A 19,902-nucleotide genomic window follows, 5' to 3' on the forward strand; every position below is an offset into this window, starting at 1 on the left:
ATGCGCTTAATTTGCTATGATAAATAGGCTAATTGCAAATACGACACTATTTAAAAACATACAGCAGCACAGGCTAATAATAATTTTTTTATAGGTACATCCACAGGTATTGCAGCCATCAACATGCTCAACAAAACCCAAACCTTCACAGCAGATCCTGCAATTCCGAAAACCGTTAACAGAGAAAGGATAGAGAGAGATAATAGATGCCATAGGAGACTTTATCGCTATATGAGGCCCGTTAATGTAGTTGAATTAATAAAGATAATGGAGCCAGACCTCACTACACTGTGTTTTGTATCACTTGTGCACTGTCCGTTTTCAGAGCATAAACCTGCCCGTGTAATGCGTACCGGAAACTGTTCTATTTAAAAGATTATTAAATGTTTATTAATATTTAAAGAATGTGTGCCACCTGATCATATTGCACTATTATTATATATTAAGCCCCACCCACCGAAGCTTCGAATATTCGATATTGATTGCCACCTAAGCTTCGAAGCTCAAAAAATGGCATTCGAAACAGCCCTACTAATAAGCCATCACACATAGACCCAAACCCCACCCCGTGCTGACGTGTCACACCACTGGGGATCAGACGGCACTTCCACTGGCGCTGCGATTAAGTGTCTATTACAACAACAATCAGATTTGTTAGACTAGACCTAAGTGTGTGTGTACGTACGTACATGCATACATACATACATGCATACATACATGCATACATACATACATACATACATGCATACCTTCATACATACATTCATACATACATTCATTCATAAATACATACATACATTCATACATACATTCATTCATAAATACATACATACATGCATGCATACATACATACATGCATGCATACATACATACATACATTCATACATACATACATACATACATACATGCATACATACATGCATGCATAAATACATACATACATTCATACATACATACATGCATACATTCATACATACATTCATACATACATTCATTCATACATACATACATGCATACATACATGCATGCATGCATAAATACATACATACATGCATGCATAAATACATACATACATGCATGCATAAATACATACATACATGCATGCATAAATACATACATACATTCATACATACATACATTCATACATGCATACATACATACATGCATGCATGCATGGATAAATACATACATACATTCATTCATACATACATTCATACATACATTCATGCATGCATACATGCATGCATGCATACATACATTCATACATGCATGCATACTGTAATGGAGCATTACATGAAAATGCAAACTCAGTGTTTTCATATATCACTGTCAAACAACGAATAATCCAAGCTAATGCAAAAAATTTTAACCAAATCATTATGATAATTATCTTCATTATTTATCTGAACGAAAAAATAAAAATAATGAGAAAGAAAAGGGTGTGGTCCGCTAACGGAGAAAAAGAAGGGACATGCGTGAAGGAAAGGGAAGCGAAGACGAGACGCGGAAGTGAGAGCCGGGTGGAAATGGCGGAATGGGGCTGTTGAGCGGTTGCTGAGAATAATTAGTTGTTGTTGGAGTTTACCTACTCTCGATTGAATCGAAAACCTTGTGGGTACACCAGGAAGACCGCTGGAATCTTCCGATGTCCTCTGCAAAGGGAAGAATTGTGGCAATCAGAGGGGAAAAGGCCTCCGTCAACGCCGAACGGGTTTGAGGGATTTTGATTCTCCTCTTATAACTTGACTGTTGGCAGAAGCTAATTATTCTTGAAGAAACTTTTTTCCCCTTGACTCTTAAGATAGGAGAGCGCAAAACAGACTGTTTCCATGCTTTTAAACTTCTTGCGATCTCTCATTCTCTTAAAAAAGTTAGACCCTTTTGTAGATTTTTTTCTTTTGGCCATTTCCCCGTTGGAAAAACGAACTCTAACGAATAACGAATATAGAACTTTAAATTGAATATTTTTTGGTTGGAGTAGGTTGTTTTATTTCGAGGGTTTTGGTTATTTACTTTATTTATTTTGTTTGACTTATGGAAAATGTGATTTTGAATATCATGACCATGTAAGTTTTGTATAGAAAATTCTTTGAACGAGTTCATGTCATTGAGATGTTTTGAACTAAAATAATAATACTTAATTTCTGAACTTTGTGAGAGGCATTCGATGTGTAGTTTTTCGACAGTAATATAAACTGTCTGGCGCCCGAACAAAACCTTTCAACTGCCTGGCCCCGCTACAATACATACATACATACATACATGCATGCATAAATACATACATACATTCATTCATACATACATTCATACATGCATGCATACATACATACATACATACATACATGCATACATACATACATGCATGCATGCATGCATACATACATGCATGCATACATGCATGCATGCATAAATACATACATACATTCATTCATACATACATTCATACATGCATGCATAAATACATTCATACATTCATTCATACATACATTCATACATACATGCATGCATACATACATACATGCATGCATGCATAAATACATACATACATGCATACATACATACATACATGCATGCATAAATACATACATGCATGCATGCATACATACATGCATGCATACATGCATGCATACATGCATACATACATACATATATGCATACATACATACATGCATGCATAAATACATACATACATTCATTCATACATACATACATGCATACATACATACATGCATGCATACATACATACATACATACATATATGCATACATACATACATGCATGCATAAATACATACATACATTCATTCATACATACATACATGCATACATACATACATACATAAAACACACACATTTTATATATACACTAGGGCTGCTCGATTATGGAAAATCATAATCACGATTATTTTGGTCAATATAATATTGAAATCACGTTTATTGAAATCAATATTGTAACACGACTTTGGAAATGTGTTGCATTTATTAAAAAGACCATTTGTAACATTTGTTGTACTTTTTGAACTATTAAAATAAATAATATAACGCATTCAAATCAAAGTATAAAAGTATTCAAGTAAAAACGATAACCACAAATAAATAAGATCAACAAATAAAGTGCACTTCCACAATCTCTTGAAAACAAGTAGGCAACATTTTGGCAAATTATATTCAACAAATATGGCTAGTGGCGTGATCAGAGTATTAAAGGTGGGCTCGCCATCAGCCCCAGAATTAACCGCAAATAAGGTCACTAATGTGCCAGACAGAATACAAACGACTCAAGCTGGCAGGGCTGCTAATGGGATACTTTGATGAATAATAAAAAAACTACTGTTTTAAGATTAGAAATCGTTTGTAACTACACTACTGGTCAGTAATTTTTTTCCCTATTTTTTTAAAAATAAACATATACTTTTATTCAGCAAGCATGTGTTAAATTGATAAAAAGGAGAGTAAAGAAAATGTATATTATTTGAAAATGTTTTTATTCTGAATAAATGCAGTTCTTTTGAGCATTTTATTCATCAAATATATTGGGCAGCAGAACTGTTTCCAACACTCATAATAATCTCAGAGTATGAGGGATTTCTGAAGGATCATGTGATAGTCACGTGACTGGAGGAATGATCCGGAAAATTCAGCTTTGATCACAGAAATAAATGATAATTTAAAGTATAATACATTGAAAACCAATTATTGAAAATTGTGATATCACAATATGAAAAAAATCTGTATTTTTGATCAAATAAAAGCAGGCTTGAAGAGCAGAAGAAACGTCTGAACGGGATCAGTTATTTCTGTGTCTTTCCAATTTCAACGGTTAGGGAGTTGCCTTGTAGAGTGTGTGTGTGTGTGTGTGTGTGTGTGTGTAATGATGCCTGGGTTACGGAGGATGTTGTGGATTGCTGTATTTGTTTCTTTATTTGATTGTCATAGGTCACTCTGTGTTAATTTTCAAGTGGTTAAACAAATTTGTGGTGTTCCCTTGCGTTGCAGCCACTACCGTGGAGCAAATCTTGCACGTAACCTGTTTCTGCTCGTCGTCTGATTCCTTGAACTCGAAGCCAAACCGTTCCCAGACAACGGAGTTGGTTTTGCCTTTTTGCTCACCTTCTTTCAGAACGCAAGACTAAATAAGTGTTCTTGCAAAACAGAACATGGCAAAATAATCGTTGTTTCTTGATTGTGCTATTTTGGTGACTGTTGGGAGCCAAAATTAAAACTCAATTAATTGCACAGCCCTAATATACACATACACAATATTCATACACACATATTTAATACATACATACATACCTGTAGCCATAACTGACGAAAATAATCGTCAATGTTACGCTTCTGGTCAAATATTGCGCTGCAAGCATCAATAACAGCTGTAAGTTGTCAATGTTATGTCAGTTGTCAAGAGGGCTGACCTCTTGTAACCGAGCAGCTCCCCTTTAGGTAGTAAATCATCATCAATTATGTGCGCTAGGGAAAGTAAATGCCCAAACGTCATCCCGTCGCTATATCATTGATATCGCAATATGACACTATCATGTGTAAATTTATACCGGTATTATCATGATATTGCACACCCCTCCTATATATATGTATAGGAGTTCAGACAGGCGCATGTTGTGTGTTTGCTCATGTGATAACAGTAACGTCATACACACATGGCACAGAGGTTACTGTGGTGTGTAAAGCGAGTTACTCCTCCCACTTCTGCTAGTTTTACTGAGATGTCTTGTCCCGTGCGAATTGGCCATTAATATTACAGACGTCCTGAGGTACTTTACTCCCACCTCCCCTTATTAATCTAATCCGTCCGAACAGGGCTTTAGGTTGTCTTACCATTGCATTCTGTCTGAACCTTTCTCTCACCAGTGCTTCTCCTGCATCATCGGCCCAAACGGCAGCGGCAAGTCCAACGTGATCGACTCCATGCTGTTTGTGTTTGGATACCGAGCCCAGAAGATCCGCTCGAAGAAGCTGTCGGTGCTGATCCACAGCTCAGACGAGCATCCAGACATCCAGAGCTGCACTGTAGAGGTGCACTTCCAGAAGATCACCGACAAGGTCAACGCTTCTGCAAACACCACGCCATCACACACATTTATGCACTTCAGGCCTCTAGGTCGTATGAGGAAATTAATCCACACAGATTATTAAATCAAATCAGCCATTTTAAAGCTTTCCGAGCAACCATTTCACCAACTGATTCAGCTGTTCTCGATCTCTGGGCACCAATGGCACGTTGCACCTGCACAGCTGAACGTGATGGCGGTTTTAAACCACTCACTTCTCTAGGGCTGTGAGTCTTTGGGTGGACAGTGAATCGATTCACTGCATTTACAGCCAGCCAATCAACACGGTAAAATACAAATAGTATGTTAAGTTTTCAAATACTATTCACAGATCGAATATTCGACTATGCACACCCCTTATATATATATATATTAGGGCTGTCAAAATTAACACGTTAATAACGCGTTAACGTAAATTCATTTTAACGGCACTAAATTTCTTAATGCGCGTTAACGCTGCGCACCTTTTCTGTTTTAACCGAGATGTTAGTTAGCCCGTAGTTGGAGAGATCAAGCACGTACAGGATGCAGCAGCAAACATTAATAGGGAAAGAAAAGGGTTAACATTACTATTCTAAACCAAAAGTGCAGTTATTGCCTATAAGCTACCATATTTTCTGGTTCTGTATTTTCTGGTCGAAAGAAAAGTGCGTTTTTACACTGAGCGCAGTGCATTCTCTGCAGTCCCAACGCGATGTGCGAATACACTCCAAGCTCGCTCTCGTTCATGCCTGAGGTAAATCGTTAACACCATCACCACTTACAGTAAGCTACATGTGTTATATTGAACTAAATACATTACAATCGGCTAAAACAGGTTACTTTCCTGAACAAGAACGCTCCCGTTTCCGTGTTTCTCACACTGTTCGCGTCAGTCGTGGGACAGTTTGGCGCACACGCACACACACGCAAAATACCGGCAGTTCAATAGGGAGCGCGCGTCTCTTAAAGGGGCCGCACTATATTCCTCCTCGTGGAATATGGACCTCCTCCTCCAGTATGGTGTGTTACTGCTGCGCTCTCAGGTCCGCATGACCGCTTTCACATTACCAGTTTTTCATATGAACGGTGCCCTGCTCTGAACTAAACAGTAATACAACCTTTATTTATATTCTTAAAATGAGAGAAATCCCTGCTTATTCTGAATTTAAGCATAGGCTTAAGAGACATGAACAAGTTCTTTGATAAACATCTGTGACCTTTGATACATGTCTAGTCTTCATGCTGTTTTATTGAATAAGTATGGTTTCACTAATAATAAACGTACATTTGCATAAAGCATGCATATTGGTCCATATACCCATGTTGATTAGTTAATAGTTGATTAGTTAATAGATATAGTTAATAGTTGATTAAGTTTTTATCTTTTATAATAAACCAATAATTTCCAGCAATCATCAAATATTATTTTTGCTTGAATTGCAATAGTCCAGAGTTATTTCACGTTTGATTACTTTTTATTCAGTTTCTGTTGTATTTCTGTACCTGAGTACGTAGTGCTAGGCCTAGCCCAGAAACTTCTCACAATTTCTCTATTTCATTTGAATCTTTATTCTAATTGTATTTATTTGTGCTACTTTTCCAATTGAATTCAAAGATTGAGATTAAGCTTTCTTGTGTTGTGTAAACTCTTGGACAGCATTGTAAAAGTGTGCTGAATATTTGCATGAGATAAATGTAATTTAAGAACTCAGGCCCTGTTACCTGTAGTCGAGTCGTTGCGTGATACAAATGTGTGTGAGAGCCTTGATTTATGAAGGTCAAAGACAAACAGCCACATGAGATTTCTCTTTCTCCTCTATATTCATAATTGAAATGCTTCTTCTGCTGGGCTTGTGTGTTCAGGAAGGAGACGACTACGATATCATTCCCGGCAGCTCCTTCTATGTGTCCAGAACTGCTGGGAAAGACAATTCCTCCGCCTACCACATCAACGGGAAGAAGGCCACCTTTAAAGATGTGGGAACGCTACTGCGCAGCCACGGCATCGATCTGGACCACAACCGCTTCCTCATCCTGCAGGTAATCGCCAGCAGCGCTCCTCATGCGCTAAAGCAGGCCTTAAAGCGCTCCGGCACCGCGCCAGAGCTCCAGCATGCGGAAAAAATACATTAATAAAACCTGTTTATCCCGTTTGACTTCATGAGTTCGCCTACCTGTGGTTTGAGAGCAACACGCAGAGTCCGCTGGTGTTAATGCTGCCGACGAGCGCACCCTTTCAGCCAATCAGCAGCCAGACACGCTCATTCATGACTGAAGGGTTTTTAGCGCGATATCTTGTAGCTGTATATCCAAGTGATCGCTATGCTAAAGTGGTATTAATATACAGTACGTTGTATCTACATTAAATATAACTCAGCACAGTTGAGATTGAATATGGGACTAACGTTATATGACTCCTGTACCACGATCTAATACCGACGAACCGATATTAAATCGATACCACACGGTCTGATGTTGGCGCGGTATATTTATTGCACGCAAATGAGTACAATTATGCAAGTTTTGAGTTTATTAAGTGAGAAATTACCACAAATGTTTATTAGTAAATTAATCAGCAAAGCTCATCACATCAAATCAGTCATTTGAAAACTTTGTGAGAAATAATTTCAGCCAAAAATCTCTCAAAATTAGCTAATTCTGGCTTCAAAAGACATCGCACTACACTAAAGCGATCTGCATAATCCGATTCAACATTTCACGCTCGTCTCGGGATGGGTAACAGATATCGAATTTGACAGGGCTCTACATTTACGCCTGAAAATGATTGCGTGCGACTGTGAACAAATATTTAGGCTCACCCGAGTGAGAGGCGAGTGACCCGATCGATTCTCATGAATGGATGTGTGTAATACAATCGGAATAAAAACGACAACTTCCAAAGTGCATCAACACTGAGAAACTGAAAGGGTACGTTTCCTAATTTCACTTCTACTCCTCTCTTTATTAATTTGTTTTGGGCATCTTGAGTGAGATTCACCTGCTTTATCCATTTTGTTCTGTTGTTGTCACATTTGCGGGTTGTTTGGGGTCAGTTTGGGTAGCGCGCTGCCATCGAGCGGTGAACGTCGGAACAGCAGCATATACCGAAATGTGCTAAATCATGATATCGTACCGTTTTAAATAAAATATATACCGGTATTTTCCCAGTACCGGTATACCGCGCATCCCTACTCCTGTCTATCATATGACACATGATCAGGACATCTGCGAGTTTTAAACCGTCTAAACGGCAGCTGCTGAAAGGGGTGTGGATCAATAATCCATCAGTTTTGACTCTGCTAAATGCGTTATGTTCTGTGTACTTCACAACGTCACTTTACTATAGTGCTGACAAAGCGCAACACAAAGGTCATCGCTGTTTTAGTGTTGTTGGCGGAGTATCATACAGTATCTATAAATGACGCGTTTTGGCAGTGGTGTGCGCATTAACCCTTTAGGCGCCAGAGGTTTTTTCCTAAAACGTTCGATTTTGACATCTTAATTTCAAAAGGCTATATCTTAAAAGTGATAAAAGATAGAAACTTTCTGTAAATTAGAGAAATATTAAGGAGGACCATAAGTTTATGTAGAGATTACATTTTCCCATATAATTTGCATATTATGACGTCATAACGTGGGGGCAATCTTGGATTCTAGAATTTTCATTAGAAAAGGCCACATGTTTAAATGATAAATGCAGCACTTCTTTCCCCCCAAAATGTCCCTCACCTTCTGTGTGCTATATTGCACAGTACTGAATGTTCAGGTAAATAGTAAACAAACTGTGTAAATCATTACTAATAAATGGTAGAAACAAACCGAAACAAACTGGCATGTAGCGGTTTGCCTTTTGCTGTAGAGATTTTCCATTTACTACATACAGTAAGCACTTTCATTCCATATATAGGGCACATATATATTATATATTATGCATAATAGCCCCTCTGCCCCGTGTCACAGCGCGTCTGCTCGTGTCCAGATCTGCCTCACGCGCCGCCGAGTGTGCACGGCCACTCTTATTGTCATTTTGACTCCCCACCCTGCCTCCACATTGCCCTCGAACTTGCTTATGAATACTTCGACCTCTTCTAACATACCCAGTGGTGTTAGATAAAGTCTCCACCACAATACTGTCGCGATAGCGGAGCGTGCTTCATGGTGAGCGCGGCAAAAATCTCCCGCGGCCGCCTCATTCCCAACACTAACACACCTGCTAACTTCGCGATGAACACTTCGACCCCGGGAAACATTATTCCCACCACTGACATTGGGCAAAGGACCATCTGCATTGGGCAAATGATTCACCATTTGTGCTTAGTGTAACGTTTAGTTTCACTTTCAGAATCACCGTCATCTCATATTTCCCTTCAGAATCAGGGTCCGCGAATAGAAGACCCAACACTTCATTGCGGGTAAGCTTTATTGATGCCATTAGAAAATGATAATAGTAATAACAATCTAATGCAAATACTCGCTGACGTTGACAATGCTCTGATAAAACAGCTCACTCGCACGTCAGCTCCGCTTTTGTTTACACTGACTCAATGCGCTCTTGCTCGTATATTTTGTATGAATCATGATGTTTGTATGAGTCAGGGATGAAGTACGACATGTCTGTGGAGGGGAGGTTGAATGAAATTTGACACCCTATTTGACAAAATCAGCCGTTTTATTCAGTGACGCATAAGTAAACTCGACCGTGGCGCCAAGAGGGTTGACGTGAGGAATGCCTTTTTTACGCCGTTTTGGCAGTTTAGTTTTAAATGTCATATTTGCTAATTCTATTCTATTTTTAGTTGTTGTGCACTTAAAAACACAACAAGATTCATTCAGTGTTTCCCGTTAAAGGATTTTTTTTCCTCGGGAGAAATCGCGTGGACATGCGGATGCTCGTATGGTCGTGGCTCGCACCGTGTTAGAGGAAATACGAGACGAGCCGAGCACGTTAGGAGCACCTCCCGACCTTACGATCATTTTTAAACATGTTTAAAAAGTTCTGGGAGTCGGCCTGATTTTTACCAGCATGTGGCTGTCCCCTATTGCCAAATCATGCACAAGCACGTCACTTGGGCTCAATCTATGAGTATTATTGGCTCAGTGGCTGCAAACATACAGCACATACACACACACACACTCTCTCTCTCTCTCTCACGTGCACTCTTCTCTCCCTCTGGTTGTTTTGGTTGAAAGGAATGGCTACTACTGTTCTCTGCTTTTCAACAAATCATTTGCACACATTTTTTCTTTATTTTTTTATATCTGAAGCTAAAGCAGCAACATTGAATGCTCTGGTGTCTGTGTTTAACACGCAAGCTCGTGTGATCGCGGCCGGCTCGCGGTGCAAACCGTCGTGCCATGTACCAGCTGATTTGATGCGATGATCGAATTAAATGACTCGTAGCGTCTGCAATCACGATCTCCCGAGTGTCCGAATTCGCACTGTGTACGCCCGCCTTAAAGGGATAGTTGACCCAAAAATGAGCCTATGATGTTTATCTGCTAATCCCCAGGGTGTGTGTGTGTGTGTGTGTGTGTGTGTGTGTGTGTGTGTGTGTGTGTGTGTGTGTGTGTGTGTGTGTGTGTGTGTGTGTGTGTGTGTGTGTGTGTGTGTGTGTGTACTTGTCTACCTATCTAACAGGGGACCTTGGCGTCGTTACACACTCACCAACAGGGGACCTCTGAGCCAAGAGGGGACATTTTTCAAGTCCCCTGTTGGTCATGCATTAAATCATGTGAAAATGAAGTAAAACACTAAAGAAATGCTCTGGTGATTTTTTTAATGTTTGACCAAGTAGGGACCTACAGGTGTGTGTGTTTAAATCATGTTAAAATCAAGAAACAACACTCTGGTGAATTTTTAAAAATTTTGACCAAGAGGGGACCTAAGAGTGTGTGAGTGTTTAAGGCCATGCTCAGCAGCTCCCCTGTAGGCTGGAGCAGGAACTGTAATAGCCCTTAAACACACGTCGTTCACACACACACACACACACACTCCTCTATTGTTTGAATGGCCTGCTGTCCTCTGACTCTAGAGCTGCTGTTTAACAGGCTGCTTACTAAAGGAACAAACATCATATAGATTATATCTCTTTACTAAATACCCTGACTAGTTTCAAACTTTGCATTACTTACTAAAATGAAATTAAATACTACAGGATCCAAGAAAAAAAGGATTAAAAAATCTAAACAACCAGGATGTAATTAGAAATACATCTGCCATCAAAATGTGTGTGTCTTCAGTTTCTACAAATAAATATTGTAAATACCATCCATCATGGCCGTGGACAGATATATATATATATATATATATATATATATATATATATATATATATATATATATAAAACATTTTAATGAGAGTAGCCTATATTTACTGAAAAATAATGCATTATTTTATTTATCAAAAAAAAAAAAAAAAAAAAAAGGTACGGTAAATGGGAAAAACTTTGCATCTAAAGTTCTTTTAAACAAGTGTTAACATAGACATTATTAAAAAAAAAATTATGTTAGCCAAGTATTTGTAAAAATAATGTGTGACTTTTGGCCCATATAAAAGGCCCATCTTACCACCTTATACATTTATGAGTTTTTTAAACTAACCACTTTTGATTTATTTATGATTTACAAAATGATTCAGGGTCCCCTGTTAGATAGTAAATCACGATGCCTGTGTGTTTGCTGTGACATTTCTTATAATCACAAACACACTTTAAAGATTTAGAGTTTTTACAGCAATACCTGAGTTTAAAGGGTTAAATCAAGCAGAAATAGCTCTCTAATGTATTAATTGCAGGTCATTATTGAATAGTGATTACGTTACACACACACTGACTCAGGTCCCCTGTTAGATAGTAAATCACGACGCCTGTGTATTTGCTGTGACATTTCTTATCATCACAAACACACTGTAAAGATTTAGAGTTTTTACAGCAATAACTGAGTTTAAAGAGTTAAATCAAGCAGAGATAGCTCTCTAATGTATTAATTGCAGGTCATTATTGAATAGTGATTATGTTACACACACACTGACTCAGGTCCCCTGTTAGATAGTAAATCACGACGCCTGTGTGTTTGCTGTGACATTTCTTGCTGTCATAAACACAGTGCAAAGATTTAGAGTTTTTACAGCAATACCTGAGTTTGAAGGGTTAAATCAAGCAGAAATAGTTCTCTAATGTATTAATTGCAGGTCATTATTGAATAGTGATTACGTTACACACACACTGACTCAGGTCCCCTGTTAGATAGTAAATCACGACGCCTGTGTGTTTGCTGTGACCTTTCTTGCTGTCATAAACACACTGCAAAGATTTAGAGTTTTTACAGCAATACCTGAGTTTAAAGGGTTAAATCAAGCAGAAATAGCTCTCTAATGTATTAATTGCAGGTCATTATTGAATAGTGATTACATTACACACACTGACTCAGGTCCCCTGTTAGATAGTAAATCACGAAGCCTGTGTGTTTGCTGTGACCTTTCTTGCTGTCATAAACACACTGCAAAGATTTAGAGTTTTTACAGCAATACCTGAGTTTAAAGGGTTAAATCAAGCAGAAATAGCTCTCTAATGTATTAATTGCAGGTCATTATTGAATAGTGATTATGTTACACACACACTCACTCAGGTCCCCTGTTAGATAGTAAATCACGACGCCTGTGTGTTTGCTGTGACATTTCTTGCTGTCATAAACACACTGCAAAGATTTAGAGTTTTTACAGCAATACCTGAGTTTGAAGGGTTAAATCAAGCAGAGATAGTTCTCTAATGTATTAATTGCAGGTCATTATTGAATAGTGATTATGTTACACACACACTCACTCAGGTCCCCTGTTAGATAGTAAATCACGACGCCTGTGTGTTTGCTGTGACATTTCTTGCTGTCATAAACACACTGCAAAGATTTAGAGTTTTTACAGCAATACCTGAGTTTGAAGGGTTAAATCAAGCAGAAATAGCTCTCTAATGATATAATTGCAGATCATTTTCGAATAGTGATTACGGTACACACACACACTGACTCAGGTCCCCTGTTAGATAGTAAATAACGACACCTGTGTGTTTGCTGTGACATTTCTTATCATCACAAACACACTGTAAAGATTTAGAGTTTTTACAGCAATAACTGAGTTTAAAGGGTTAAATCAAGCAGAAATAGACCTCTAATGTATTAATTGCAGGTCATTATTGAATAGTAATTACGTTACACACACACTGACTCAGGTCCCCTGTTAGATAGTAAATAACGACACCTGTGTGTTTGCTGTGACATTTCTTATCATCACAAACACACTGTAAAGATTTAGAGTTTTTACAGCAATAACTGAGTTTAAAGGGTTAAATCAAGCAGAAATAGACCTCTAATGTATTAATTGCAGGTCATTATTGAATAGTAATTACGTTACACACACACTGACTCAGGTCCCCTGTTAGATAGTAAATCACGACGCCTGTGTATTTGCTGTGACATTTCTTGCTGTCATAAACACAGTGCAAAGATTTAGAGTTTTAAAAGCAATACCTGAGTTTAAAGGGTTAAATCAAGCATAAATAGCACTCTAATGTATTAATTGCAGGTCATTATTGAATAGTGATTACGTTACACACACACTGACTCAGGTCCCCTGAGATAGTAAATCACGACGCCTGTGTGTTTGCTGTGACATTTCTTATCATCACAAACACACTGTAAAGATTTAGAGTTTTTACAGCAATAACTGAGTTTAAAGGGTTAAATCAAGCAGAAATAGCCCTCTAATGTATTAATTGCAGGTCATTATTGAATAGTGATTACGTTACACACACACTGACTCAGGTCCCCTGTTAGATAGTAAATAACGACGCCTGTGTGTTTGCTGTGACATTTCTTGCTGTCATAAACACAGTGCAAAGATTTAGAGTTTTTACAGCAATACCTGAGTTTAAAGGGTTAAATCAAGCAGAAATAGCTCTCTAATGTATTAAATGCAGGTCATTATTGAATAGTGATTACGTTACACACACACTGACTCAGGTCCCCTGTTAGATAGTAAATAACGACGCCTGTGTGTTTGCTGTGACATTTCTTGCTGTCATAAACACAGTGCAAAGATTTAGAGTTTTTACAGCAATACCTGAGTTTAAAGGGTTAAATCAAGCAGAAATAGACCTCTAATGTATTAATTGCAGGTCATTATTGAATAGTAATTACGTTACACACACACTGACTCAGGTCCCCTGTTAGATAGTAAATCACGACGCCTGTGTGTTTGCTGTGACATTTCTTATCATCACAAACACACTGTAAAGATTTAGAGTTTTTACAGCAATAACTGAGTTTAAAGGGTTAAATCAAGCAGAAATAGACCTCTAATGTATTAATTGCAGGTCATTATTGAATAGTGATTACGTTACACACACACTGACTCAAGTCCCCTGTTAGATAGTAAATCACGACGCCTGTGTGTTTGCTGTGACATTTCTTATCATCACAAACACACTGCAAAGATTTAGAGGTTTTACAGCAATAACTGAGTTTAAAGGGTTAAATCAAGCAGAAATATCTCTCTAATGTATTAATTGCCGGTCATTATTGAATAGTGAATATGTTACACACACACTGACTCAGGTCCCCTGTTAGATAGTAAATCATGACGCCTGTGTGTTTCTCTCCTCAACCCCCACAACCCCCCACTCACAATTTACATTTCAATAAGGGAAGACTTGAAAAACCAGTTTGTGAACCACAGGCCAATAGAGCTCAATATACCAATGTGGCAGAACCCTTCTCAAATAAACTAGAGAAGATGCTGGGATTTGACCTGCCAAATTAAACTAAATTACAGTTTTTACAATCGCTAGGACACATTTCTCAATACTTTGGTCATTTTCAAAACTTGTTCTCCAAACTAACAAAACACTTAATTCATGTCTCAAATCAAGTGCCAATGATCCTCAGTTTAGCTTGCACAGACTGAAGTTGTGATCACTCTGTGAAGAGTTTTGAAAAAGTGACCAACATTTGTTTGACAAATTTGAGAGTGCCAGAGACTTTAACTAAGGAGAATATTCTGAGCACAATGTGTGATGTTATTGAGATCTTTTATGAAACTTTTTAGAGGTGATAAAAGTGAGAGTTCCAGAGTATCTAGCTGAAGAGAAATGTCTGAGCACAGCGTGCGATACTGTTGAGATCCCTTCTGAAACTTTAGAGGAGACACACATGAGCAATCCAGTCTCTCTAGCCAAGGAGACAAATCAGAGCGTAGTATGTGATGTTGTTGAGATCTCTTATGAAACTTTAGAGAAGATAAACATGAGAGAATGTCATTTTTTGTCTCAGGATAAACATGTGAGAAGCAGGAGACTTAGCCTTATGTCTCAATTTGATGTTCACTTGATCTCATTTCTGTCTAGGAGAAAGATGTGAGTTGAGAAGGAGATCTCAGGTTTGATTTTCCTTTCCTCTAGGTTGGCCTTTGGTTCACAAACTGGGTTTTCAAGTCTTCCCTTATTTATTATTATCAAAATGTAAATTGTAGTTCACCTACAAATGAAAAATAGCCCATGATTTACTCACCCTCAAGTCATCCCAAGTGTATATGACATTCTTTTTTCAAATGAATAAAATCTGAGTTATTTAAATGTATATTTAAAAATTCCTGGCTCTTCCCAGCTTTATAATGCCAGTGCCTTGTCGGTCCATAAAAGTGCATCTAACCATCATATAACTGATCCACACAGCTCTGGGGGTTAATAAAGGCCTTCTGAAGCGGTGCATTTGTGTAATAAAAATATCCACACTGTAAAAAATTATTTCGAAAAAAAGTTACCTGGTTGCCTTAAAATTTTGAGTTCATACAATGAACATTTTTTGAGATTTGACAACCTTTATTAAAATATTCTTAAAAGATTTTTAAGCATATTGGGTAATTGTGTGTGATTTATTTCTTATGATGCAGTGAAACATGCCAAATAGTGCTATTTTCATGATTTATCAAATTTGTATGTGGTTCAGATACAATAATAGTTTGAGTTTCTATTTATTATTCAAATTTCCTTCATTGTATCAACTCAAATTTTTAATTTCAATAAACTCAAAATTTTAAGGCAACCAGGTTACTTACTTTTTTAAGTTAAACCAACAAAAAACAACCTTTTTTTTTACAGTGCATATTTAAATATTTATAGACTAAAATACTAGCTTTCGGTTTTCAGTGCTACACGAATCAACTTGCTCTTAAAGGACAACTCCGGTGAGAAATGACCCTAGGGGTAATGAACAGATGGTTACCGAGTAGATCGTTCTCTGGGATGCGGTTTCATGAAAATCAAATGTAAAGAGTTTAATCTCTAAACACAGATTAGCTTATAATGTTTGTCTATGGGGCATGGAATAAGTGAAATTAAATCGCTAGCTAATACGACTAACAAGGCTCAAAATAGCCTCACACTAACACGGCAGCATGATGAGGGTCCCTACATGCAAACTGAAGCATTGAGAACTTTGTAAGAGTACAAACAGTTTAATAAGAATATACTTTATAAAGACAGTCCATTATGCGTTCACGGACAGCAGCCATCTTGGAAAACAGTCTCGATGACTAGAGCCACGAACGTTGTGCTAAGTGAGCTGGTCGATAGGAATTAAGTTTGTGAAATCTAATTACATGGAGTTTTTTTTTTTTCTCTCTCTCTACTGCGTTCAGTGCTTTCTTCCGGAAACAACGGCCCATATGAGATTCAGTCACAGTTCATCACTTAGCACAGCGTTCGTCACTCAAATCTGTTTTTAGAGATAAAACTCTTTACACTTGATTTCCATGAAAACGCATCCCAGAGAAAGATCTACTCGGTAACCACCATCTGTTAATTACCCCAAGGGTCATTTCTCACCGGAGTTGTCCTTTAAAGAGTAACCCTTCTTCACCCATGAATCCTTGACGTATGTGCACTGGCAAACACTGAAGAGAGAAGATAGAGCTAAACAAAACTTAGCGTCAGGGGTTACTCTTTTCATAATAACACTAAAACACAATTTCTTTCAATAAAAATAGTTAGCTTAGTCTATAAAGTTTAAAATATGGACATTGTTCTTACACAAACGTGCCACTTTGCTTCAGAAGGCTCTTCATTACTCACGTGCTATATGGGTGAACACCTAAAGCACACACCCCAAAAGCTGTATCTCTGACAGTCCACGAATGCTAAACTGAGCTCTCTTTCAGGACTTCTTACTCTTAAGTGGACAAATTAATACAAAATTATTTAAAAAAATAGGAAGTATCCCAGTAAACATAGTTGCTAATGTTAGGTTCAGTTAAGTGAACATACACTTTGAGAAAAAAAACCCACTTTTTTTTTTTTTTTTTTTACAGTGAGGACAGTGTTATATTACAACTACTGACAGGCCATCCCAAAAAGCACTGTTTATTTCATGTGGATCATATCTTTTGTATTTATTTGTGCTTTCACTTGTAATGTGTTTGGGCTAGTGGTTTAGATGTGTTCTTGAAATTGGAATAGAGAATAGTGTGTGTGTTGAGTTTGCTGCTCAACCCCCCACCAGTAATTTACATTTCAATGCATGAAGACTCTCACAGGTGAGACACAGAACCTCACTACTGTTACCTATCTCCTAGACCAAATACACTGCCAAAAATAAATTGAAATTACATGATGAAATGAAATTACAATCGCTAGGACACATTTACCAATCTTTAGGAGAACTGAGTGAGGAGTTTATAAATTTGCTAACCAACTTTCAGCTTCACAGCAGTTAATTTTACTTTTACAAATCAACTCACTCTTCCAGAGCACTGGCAGCGCAGGTTTACATCAACACTAACATCAGGAACATTATACAATTAAAATGACTTTACAAAACTAGAATGACACTGTACTGCTATAATTCACTGCATACTTACATTACAGTACAACATTATTCCTAAGTTTCCTCTTTTGAATGGAGGGTAATGGACTAACACTTGTGTTGGTGTTCAGTTTCATCAAAGTTGCTTTGATAGTGTTTGATTTTTTTAGCAGGATAAATTACATTACAATATTACTGTATACATGTTGTAAATTGCTGTCTCATTCAGTTTTGTATTATGTTATTGTTTTGTCCATAAGTTAAACACTTTTGAAAACAGCATGTAAGGATGTGCAAATTGGCCTGTAGAACAAAGATTTGATTGTGTTTGTGTCAAAGTGAGAAAAGATTTCAGGTAAATTGAAAGATGTTGCCATTGAATGCGTTTGTGCTAAAGCAATGTTGATCCACAGTTAAGCTATGATATAAAATTTCCTTTTATGAAACATTTCTCAATAATAACTTTAATAGTCCCTTTTTCAAAACTCTTCACACAGTGATCACAACTCCAGTCTGTGCGAGCTAAACTGTGGATCATTGGCACTTGATTTGAGTCATGAATTAAGTGTTTTGTTGGTTTTTGTGGATGTTGAATGTGAAATAACTGCTGTGAAGCAGAAAGTTGGTTTGGAGAACTGTGTGAAGGATTTTGAAAATGACCAAAGTATTGAGAAATGTGTCCTAGCGATTGTAAAAACTGTAATTTAGTTTAATTTGGCAGGGCAAATCCCAGCATCTTCTCTAGTTTATTTGAGAAGGGTTCTGCCACATTGGTATATTGAGCTCTATTGGCCTGTGGTTCACAAACTGGTTTTTCAAGTCTTCCCTTATTGAAATGTAAATTGTGAGTGGGGGGTTGTGGGGGTTGAGGAGAGAAACACACAGGCGTCGTGATTTACTATCTAACAGGGGACCTGAGTGAGTGTGTGTGTGTAACATATTCACTATTCAATAATGACCGGCAATTAATACATTAGAGAGATATTTCTGCTTGATTTAACCCTTTAAACTCAGGTATTGCTGTAAAAACTCTAAATCTTTACAGTGTGTTTGTGATTATAAGAAATGTCACAGCAAACACACAGGCGTCGTGATTTACTATCTAACAGGGGACCTGAGTCAGTGTGTGTGGAACGTAATCACTATTCAATAATGACCTGCAATTAATACATTAGAGGTCTATTTCTGCTTGATTTAACCCTTTAAACTCAGGTATTGGTGTAAAAACTCTAAATCTTTAAAGTGTGTTTTTGGTAATAAGAAATGTCACAGCAAACACACAGGCGTCGTGATTTACTATCTAACAGGGGACTTGAGTCAGTGTGTGTGTAACGTAATCACTATTCAATAATGACCTGCAATTAATACATTAGAGAGCTATTTCTGCTTGATTTAACCCTTTAAACTCAGGTATTGCTGTAAAAACTCTAAATCTTTACAGTGTGTTTGTGATTATAAGAAATGTCACAGCAAACACACAGGCGTCGTGATTTACTATCTAACAGGGGACCTGAGTCAGTGTGTGTGTAACGTAATTACTATTCAATAATGACCTGCAATTAATACATTAGAGAGCTATTTCTGCTTGATTTTACCCTTTAAACTCAGTTATTGCTGTAAAAACTCTAAATCTTTGCAGTGTGTTTGTGATGATAAGAAATGTCACAGCAAACACACAGGCGTCGTGATTTACTATCTAACAGGGGACCTGAGTCAGTGTGTGTGTAACGTAATCACTATTCAATAATGACCGGCAATTAATACATTAGAGAGCTATTTCTGCTTGATTTTACCCTTTAAACTCAGTTATTGCTGTAAAAACTCTAAATCTTTGCAGTGTGTTTGTGATTATAAGATATGTCACAGCAAACACACAGGCGTCGTGATTTACTATCTAACAGGGGACCTTATAACCCTAAAGAACAATTTCTGCTTGTCCAGTCCTTGATTTATTTTATTTTTGTAATTGGTGCAAGAAATAAAATCTCACTCTTAAAATCTCA

At 37.5% G+C, this 19,902-nt stretch overlaps 1 protein-coding gene across 2 annotated transcripts in view; it reads left to right on the forward strand.

Moving 5' to 3' along the window:
- The window catches only part of smc4 (structural maintenance of chromosomes 4), a 76,231-nt gene that overhangs the window by 10,634 nt on the left and 45,695 nt on the right, over positions 1–19,902 (forward strand). For both annotated transcript variants that reach the window (XM_067449932.1, XM_067449933.1), the window contains exons 4-5: positions 4,869–5,060; positions 6,914–7,090. In XM_067449932.1, the coding sequence (XP_067306033.1) occupies positions 4,869–5,060; positions 6,914–7,090 (369 nt within the window). The remainder of the gene's footprint in view (positions 1–4,868; positions 5,061–6,913; positions 7,091–19,902) is intronic.

Source organism: Pseudorasbora parva, chromosome 8 (assembly GCF_024679245.1).
Source record: "Pseudorasbora parva isolate DD20220531a chromosome 8, ASM2467924v1, whole genome shotgun sequence".
Taxonomy (NCBI): Eukaryota; Metazoa; Chordata; class Actinopteri; order Cypriniformes; family Gobionidae; genus Pseudorasbora; species Pseudorasbora parva.